At 38.9% G+C, this 9016-nt stretch overlaps 1 protein-coding gene across 3 annotated transcripts in view; it reads right to left on the bottom strand.

Moving 5' to 3' along the window:
• APOO (apolipoprotein O) overlaps positions 1-9016 on the bottom strand; it is a 48344-nt gene that overhangs the window by 14689 nt on the left and 24639 nt on the right. For 2 of the 3 annotated variants that reach the window (XM_087758978.1, XM_087758976.1), the window contains exons 8-9: positions 5135-5230; positions 1799-2127 (exon numbers count right to left, since the gene is read on the bottom strand). In XM_087758978.1, coding sequence (XP_087615104.1) covers positions 5162-5230 — 69 coding nt within the window. In that variant the 3' untranslated portion in view covers positions 1799-2127; positions 5135-5161. Of the gene's footprint in view, positions 1-1798; positions 2128-5134; positions 5231-9016 lie in introns of those variants that run through there. The other variant, XM_087758977.1, reaches the window with a different exon arrangement.

Genomic DNA, 9016 nt, shown 5'->3' with positions numbered 1-9016 from the left:
CGTCATGCTCAGTATATAAACTGGGGGAAGAAGGAGGAAGGGGGGAACATTTGGAGTGATGGCGTCTGTCTTCCCAAGTAACCGTTACGCGTGATGGAGCCCTGACTTCCTGGGGATGGCTGAACACCTGCCTGCCGATGGGAAGCAGTGAATGAATTCCTTGTTTTGCTTTGCTTGCATGCGCAGCTTTTGCTTTCCCTATTAAACTGTCTTCATCTCAACCCACGTGTTTTCTCACTTTTACTCTTCCGATTCTCTCCCCCATCCCACCGGGGGGGGAGTGAGCGAGGGCGGTGTGGTGCTTAGTTGCTGGCTGGGGTTAAACCACGACACTAATGAAACAGACTGGACATCAAAAGTTTCACTTTGCTCTCACAGGCAGTAAAAAGAAACAGAACGGCTAACAATGGCATCAAAAAGGAGAATGAGGAAGGCACATCTTGGTGGAGTCTAGGGGTGAAAATACCCAAATTATCAAGTAATTATGTTCTTAAATGCTAATGTGGCATATGCCAAATGTTACTGAAAGAAATACAGGCATCTAAATCTATATTGCTAACTCAATGGTAATCATTTTCTCTAGGATATGACAATGCATAAGTGAAAGACTATCTTTAATGGAAGAAACAATCTACGCTTGTATTGTAAGAGTGGTGTAACAGAGCAGTTACAGCTATGACCGATATTTCCCAATTTTCCTTTCCACTATTGACAAAAACACTACTTTGATCCTCCCAAGCCTGTTTGAACTATGTTGGCAAATTTAAAGTAAAAACAAGAGACACACACCTCCCAAACCCCACGGAAGAACTCTGCTCCCGTTGCTAAATCAACATCCATCTTTACCAGCCTAAAACAATCATAAAAACATGTATTGAACTGTTTTTCTGCCTGAGGCAACCACATGCCTTATGCCTGTATTAAAAAAGAGTTGGCCTGTTTTATAATGCCCACACAAACCGTATTTGCATTGCCAAGGTCTGCCTGTTTTTCTCTAAAAGTTTGTGGAATACAGTCAGCCAGAATACCTAGCCAAGTAGTAACAAAGACATTTTAAACCATTTTGAATACCACTTACTTTCTATTTTCTTCCCTGTTCTTTGCAGAAAGTTAACATATCATACACGCACACATTTAATTCCGTCCTTTCCCCAGTCCTCATATTCACTGATTAATTTAGGAACACTTAAGACTCACCAATAGAGCTTTAAATGCTCTGAGCTACTTGGATTACAGTAACTTGTGAAGCATCGTGCCCCAAAAGAGGGACTCATGGAAATGGCAACAAATGATGAAAGGGTTTTATTGTGCAAAGATTTCGAAATGCTGGAAATCCTTTTGTATTTCCCTTCGCTTCACTTTTTCCTCCCCTCCCCTAGCTGGGAATAAGGAAAACAGCCAAGTTATTCTATAGCTGGTTCCCACCACCATAACGTTCTGGTTCCCACTGAGCTGTGCATTCAGGCAAAAACAAGAACAAACATTAACAGCTCCATTCCCATCCATCTACTAGACAGGAACTCACAGATGCTTCATTATATACCCCCCGCTGGCACTGATGAGGCAGAAGATTTGTATAGAAAGGAGGGGGAGACTCAGACAAAACACAAGAGTCATTGTAATTGTTCTCATTCGTAATTCTATTAGCTAATGTTAGCCAAAACATCATGCTACTTTAAGCTTTTCCTCACTGTTAAAAAATGCAGGCATTGTCAACAGCATCTCGAGAACCTTTCACGGATTGTGCAAATGTCACATACGTGAGCTTCAAGAAGATAAGAGGAGGGAAAAAAACAGGGCCATTTTGTGTAACTGAAATTTTATTTTATATATAAATAATAACAAGAGACCAAGGAATTACGAGACTTGCTACTTGCAATACTGATCCTGCAATGGGACAAGCATGGGCAGACTTGAGTCCCACTGCAGAATTGAGGACAAGGTCTCAAGACTGACCCAAAACATGTAGTGTCCTTTCACAGATTCCATACCAGAAGCCCAAGCAGCACACCGTCAGTCTTTCCTGAGGCAGAAGGCAGATTAGTCACATTCAAATTCAAAATGGATTCAGATGGTTTTCCTCTTTTCCTTGGGGAATTGTTGCTTATATCTATATTGTTTGTTCACCTATAACCAAGGAAAGGGGACAGAGGATAAGGGGGAGAGGGAGGGAGAAAGCAAAATTAAATATCATAGGCCTTTTCTTTCCATTGTCAAAGTGCAATTAAAACTTTGTTCCTCAAAGAGATTTTGATCAACTTGCCACATCAAAGAAAATTCTCAATACCCATTTACTTCTAGTAAAGAGATTTAACTCTTCATGTTACTGACATTACAGCACTAATGATTAGGTCTGTTCTAGAGAACTCGATTCCTACAGTTGAACTGTATGGAAATATAAAAGAGAAAGAACACTTTATAGCAACAAAACACCAACTGGAATCTTGTGTAATAACCCAACTTTCTCAAATAGAAAAATTCTTTTTAATTCCCATCAGTTGCACTTCTTGCTAATCTCATTTGATCTGATGTATAGCTAGGGTAATTTAACTTGAAGAAATGGAATTACATAAACATAGAATCTCAACAGAGTGAAAATGAGATATGCTGTCTTCATGGAAAAACACAAAGCCACGTCACTTCCGTGCAACTCTTCAGCACAACAGCTGGATAAAATTAAAGCCTGCTTCTCCCACGATGGGATGTGGTTTGAGCTGTATTTTACATATAATTATTGATGACAAACATACTGTAATAAAGGAGGTGCAATGTTGCTTTTTTTTGGAACGGAGAAATATGTTACTGTCCCCAACCCGAAGCAATTTTGTCCTTGGCTGACCATTCACAATGCAGAGACCCATGCTGTGGCAAATCTTTATGAGGAAAATGAGACTGTATTTATTTTAGTAACCAGATTCAACTAGGAATATTGCCAACAGTTGAAAATACAGTGAGACTTTCAGGACTGACCTCATTCAGAGTAAACAAATATGTCTTTTCAAAGATCACAACAGCGTTCTCAAACCTTTGGGATCATCCAAATCCAACAAAACATCTGGACTTGGGTATGGAGTTAAATAACTGGATTTGATTTCAAGCAGAAGTAACAAATCGCTGCCCCCGCAGAACAGCTGAAAATTGATACTGAATTGAACTTTCACCATCTGGTTGCTCTAGGTCAAAAATCTAGAAATTCCATTAACGTATCTCCTCCAGAAACACACGGCAAAACAAGCAGATTTCAAAATCAGCAGCACCCAGGTACTTTAAGCACCTGAGCAATTATCTTAACTCTTTAAAAAGAAAGACAGTAGAACATTTGAGACACTACCTGTTAGTGAGGTTTTCCTCAAAACATACTTATATAGCATGAGCATATTTATGACTAAAATCCTGAGGACAAAGGCTCTGGATACCAACTTTAGTATAAGTCTTCCTGACAGCTTTGTTCCTTTCCTTCCCTACCCCACCCCCCCCTTAAAAAGAAAATGTGCCTTAAGCAAAAAGCAATGGCATTTCAAAAAGTGAATAACGACCTACCAGAAATTATATGCACATAGTAAGAAATGCTAAAAGAAAATAAAAGCTATTTACAGGTTTCTGTTTGTAATGAACCTTGATATTTGTAGTGTCCCACATAAAGAAAAAGTTCAATTTTTCCAGCTTTTTATCATTTAGTAGCTCTGTTCTAGTTCACAATAAGCACAATATTTTAGCAAATTTTACAGAAGCTTTTCTTCCTCTTGGTTCTGTTGAGTACCTTTACTCAAAACAAAACTATTCTTCCTATTTTTTTTTTTATTTTACATGGCTATTTTATAAAATACTTGGAAAACACGTATTCTTAAAGACTTTATATTCATATGTCTGAAGGAAAAACTAATGTACGCAGTAAATCAGCCAGCTAACATACCTTTTTGCCCTTGTAAGAATTAGCTATAACAATTAAAAACACATTAAGGGAAACACAACATTAGAAACTAGGTTTGCTTTTAAAGCTGACCGTGTAACAGTGGAACGCTGCTGCTCAGCAGATGCATGCGTTCCATCACATCTGCAAACATTTTTCACTGGTGATGATGCATAGAAGAAAAAATTGGTGCAGTTTTCTAAATCTGGACTCTATTTACACAGTTGGCAGTTAGGAAAAGAACAATTTTACCGGTAAATGGAACACTGCATACAAAAATAATGAGGAGTCCCTACAATGCTAGGATTACTTTCTGATGAAAAATAAGTCTTTAACATAATGTGAAAATAGTATAGGGCAAAGACAGGCAACTAGAAAACACGTTCAGAAAAGACATACTTTACCAACTGATAGCAGAGTAGACATCTGATTTTGTACTAAATTATATCCAATTACATTATCATTAGTAATAATAAGCCTCAAATACAGTGCAATTTTTGTCGTATGAAATTGAACCATCTTTGAAAAGTTGAGAAGGTGTTTTTGTTTTGCTTTTCTAGAAACTGTACCAACCACAGGACTTGCTTGAGTTTAGAAAGCAGCCCAGTGGCCAATTCAGAAACAAGTGGCGTGTCAACTCGAGTTTCTGGCTTGGAGAGCTGGGAAACGCTGCCTCCATTTCCTCCATCATTCATTCCCAACTGATGAAACACATCTCATTAGGGAGGGGCATCAACATGAAAGGTCAGGCACCTCGTGGACTGTTACAAGCTGTAAGATAACGCTGTACCCTAGCATTGACAAATCTTTAGATAAAACGTATCAGTAGGAAAGAGGTTTCTTTCCCCACCTTCATACCTGCACAGCTGTGACAAAGAAGGCAAAGAGGATTTTGGTACAGGGTGCAGAAATGGGAAGGAAAGAAGGAGAAAAAAAAAACAACCAATACATTAACAAGGGCTTGCTAAATTAACTCAGAACCCTGGGAAGGTGACATACATTTACTTGCTACGCTCTAAAGATGAAGACTTTAGATAAGTTAAATAGTGTTAAGGAGCACACATATTCTTGAGAAACGTTAAGATGAATCAAATTGTTACCTCTCTTCCCCTCTTCCTTCATCAATATGAAGAATATAACCACAAGTCAAACTTGCAAATGTGCAGCTTTCCCAGGTTATTTTGCTGCTGTAGCCACATACTGTTATCAGTCTTTATCCTTTACCTGTTTGATGCCAAGCGAGCTGGTGTTCTACTTCTGGGCTCGCTCTTCATTTGAAGCAGCATGGATTTCCAGGGGCTTGTCACCATCTGCATCACCCTTGAGGAGGGAAAAATATGCACAAAATTTCAACTGAGGCAATCCATGATTAGTGTTTTTGCTAGAACAGAAACCCTCTTCAAAAGCTGAAACAAAAACTTCTTGCAAAACCAAGTGGTTGACAAGACTAATTCAGTATAATATACTCAAATATGATCTTCTCCCAAACGGTTTCTAGATTTTAGTCTTCCGGTAGTTAGCTGAGCAATTAAAGGATTTGAAAGAACAAGTAGTTCAACAGAAATGCTTTAATTGACTCATTTTGCCTCCACTAATAACAGAGGATGAATTCCCACAGAGTAGTTGCTGTTTTGCATTCTCTGAATTCTGTGTGGATTCATACAATAGGTCTCTTTTAGTACATATCCTTTGAGAGAGTGTTCTCACACTTTCCCCAAAATAAATGATAGAAATCAAAGAACGAAGAGAGGCTTGTTAGAGCGTCTGGTCTATTTGCCAAGTATGCTATAACTAGCAGGCATTTGATTATAGTTTTAAATAGATATCAATAAAAAAAATACTTAAAGGGCCACACACATGGCTAGGGGACTGAAGCACATGACATACAAGGACAGCTGAGAGATGAGGATCTGTTCAGCCTGGAGAAGACCAGACACAGGGGGAACCTAATGGCTATCCACAGTTCCTTAGTAGGCATTTACATATTTGGAAGAGCTAGGCTCTTCTCCCGACGTTCACATCAAAAGGACACAGAGCAAAGGACACAGGAGCATGGCAAATTTCTATTAGATCTAAGGGCGGGGGGGAGTGGTGCAGAAAAAAGTATCACACCACTGATCAAGCACTGGAGCAGGTTTTCCAGAGAACTTTTTGAATCTCCATCCTTTGGAATATTCAGCACTTGACTGCACAAGGCCTGAGCCACCAAATCTAACTTCGAAGCTGTCTCTGCCTTGAACAGAGGGTTGGATGAAATGATCAGAGGTCACACCCAGCCTCAATTATTCTTAAATTCTACACATGAAATTAAATGGTATTTTCTTTTTATTCTAAAAAGAAATTTTTACTAATATGACTTAAATATGATGGAAAATGTAGCAAAAGAAGCCAGAAGAGACAGGAAAACACAAACATTTCACAGGATGGGTCAAATTTATGTCCCAACACAAATTAAACACTATGAATAAGGCACCGAGTCTGTGAGACCCTGCATATGCTGTGCTGGAGATATGGACTCAATACATCAAGATTCAATTATGAAGATAATTCTTAATTTCTTATTCAAAATATGCCTAGCAAGACCTTTAAAAGGTAATTCTTTCTTTCAAAAACCCATTTTGCTTTGATCACTACCCCAGATATTTCATAATATAGGAAATCACATACACAAACCACACCCACTTCAAAATAATGATGTACTCCGTAATTTTCCTGTACAGGAACTTGTAGTTACGACATTTTACTACAATTTATAATGAATAATCTGACTCACAATGAATGCCTCATCTCAGGGATTACTCAATCCTGAACAAATGAACTAAAAATAAGTTGTTCACAGAGAGTTCTATGTTTTTTCACTTGCTTGTTTTAACTTGTAAAAAGCAAATGCCATCTAGGTAAGCTTTTTTTTTTTTGTCCTGAAAGAGAAGGGAAAAAAAAAAACCCCAAAACAAAGCAACACACACACAGACACACAACCATACAGGAAAACAGAGGTCTTGCTCAGTTCCTTTGTTTCTGTGAGCTCAGTACATCTCATCACAGGGCTTGTCTTCACTAGATCTATTAAGCCCAAGTTATTTAATTCAAGCCAATCCACTGCTAAACTGTCATTCCTCACACAAACTCATTTGCTGAATTAGCAATTAAGAAGTTCTTTTAACTCCATCCACTCTACGTGCCCACTACATAAACAGTGAGCCTGAGTGAGACTGATCAAGCAGTAATATGGGTAGCCAGAAAAGGACGTCCTTTGAGAAAAAATTCTTTACTCAGAGAGTGGTGAGGCACTGGAAGAGGATGCCCAGAGAGGTTGTGGGCACCCCGTCTCTGGCAGTGTTCAAGGCCAGATTGGACAGGGCTCTGAGCAACCTGGTCTAGTGGGTGGCATCCCTGCCCATGGCAGGGGGGTTGGAGTTAGATGATCTTTAAGGTCCCTTCCAGCCCACACTCAAAATCAGATCAGAAGCAAAAAACATGTTTAGATCAATGACCCAGAAGACAGGCTGCCTCTGTGCCATGATGCCCTCTCATAATTAGAAGCAGGCACACATTCAAGACGGTCTTTCTACTTTCTGGCTCAACACAACCACTCCATAATAGATCTGGGTGGCCAGAGAGCTCACTCATCAGAGCTCTATCTCACAGCAGAAGGGGAAAAATTTTGCAGCATTCTTACGCATCCGACAGTTTCAACCGAAAGGCGACTGATAAGAAATCTCCATAACACATTCACTAGCAAAGTGTTCAATACATTGGGATTCCATGGGATTAAAAAATATTTCAAAAAATCATTATTTGAAATTGAAAATAATATTGAAACTAAGGGGACTGTACACAATGTTTTTTGTCAGGTTTCAATACATGAGTGATTAAAAGACACCCCAGCTTAGCTCACAGTATCTAACAGAGATACATTGAGACCTCAATATGAAATGACAAACTTAAAAAAAAAAAAAAAAAAAAAAGCAATGACTTCTGTGAAAATTTTCCTTCCATACGGAGAAAAATACCCAAAAGCAACCCAGCCTCATGTCAAAAAAACAAATGTGAGGTGGCTTTTTTCTCACGTTACAGCCTAGCCTGATGCAGAAGTTGGTTTCTGTCACTCCCTCCAAGAAAGCCTTGCAGATGGCCAGGCCCTTTTACACTGGCACCTAACCTTAGAAATTATAACTCTAAAGGTAGGTATACATCTCTCTTATGCTTATGGAAAACTCTTGAAAGGTAGAGTCTGGCCACCAGAAAAAAACAACAGCTGCAAAAGAAAAACAAAGGCTCATCTGGGTTCACAGATTAATAATTTACCTTTTCTTCTGTCCTCTTTTGTTTGCAATGTATTGCTTAGAATAAAGACAAACCTGAGTTTAAGTGACTTGGTGCCATAACACATGCCCTTGTCACTTGAAGATAAAGTCATTACAGTATGAGAGCTAACAACTCTACAGCCCAATACAACAGTATAAATTATGGAAGTATCGAAACCAGAGGCAGAAGAGGAAGGGCAAAAAGGCTGCATTTCATGAAAATAAACATCAGATGAGCTGAATGACAAAACAGGACCCGATTGTTAGAAACTTACAGGTGGTATGTATTGAACTGCGGCTCTGAAAGACTGATCTTTAAGCAGTTTTCTGTAAAGAAGTTATAATCCTTTGCATAGAAAACCACAGTGCTTAAGTTTATGCTGTTGCACAAAATCCTGAAGCTGCTATGGTTCATCCATCTCTCTGATCAAAGGACAGATATTAAAGCTGATAAACTCAGCCAGTATTAAACAGATCACTGTGGGGGAAAAAAAAAAAAAAAAAAAAAAGAAGCTGCAATTCACTGGCTTAAGAGTTCAGCTAGTTCAACACTTTTGTAGGCACTGGAAGGCAAAAAAGTGTAGAAAAGAAATGTAGAAAAAGATGATCTCGCATGAACATTATTGTGCAGAGCAGAGGGACCAGTTACTCACAAAGACCAGCTGAAGGCAATGCAGGGTATTAGCCTTCATAAATTGCAAAACCCCAGCAATGAAAGTTTGATGCCACCTAAGGCTACTACATTTCTTCTACCATCTCCTCTACCTGGAGGAGGAAGTAGAAAAGTTGTCCACTTAAT

Source organism: Nipponia nippon, unplaced genomic scaffold (assembly GCF_047370975.1).
Source record: "Nipponia nippon isolate SJK-2023a ecotype South Korea unplaced genomic scaffold, ASM4737097v1 scaffold_2, whole genome shotgun sequence".
Lineage (NCBI taxonomy): Eukaryota > Metazoa > Chordata > Aves > Pelecaniformes > Threskiornithidae > Nipponia > Nipponia nippon.
The sequence above is the reverse complement of the archived record's forward strand: the minus strand, read 5'-3'. Positions and strand labels throughout refer to the sequence as shown.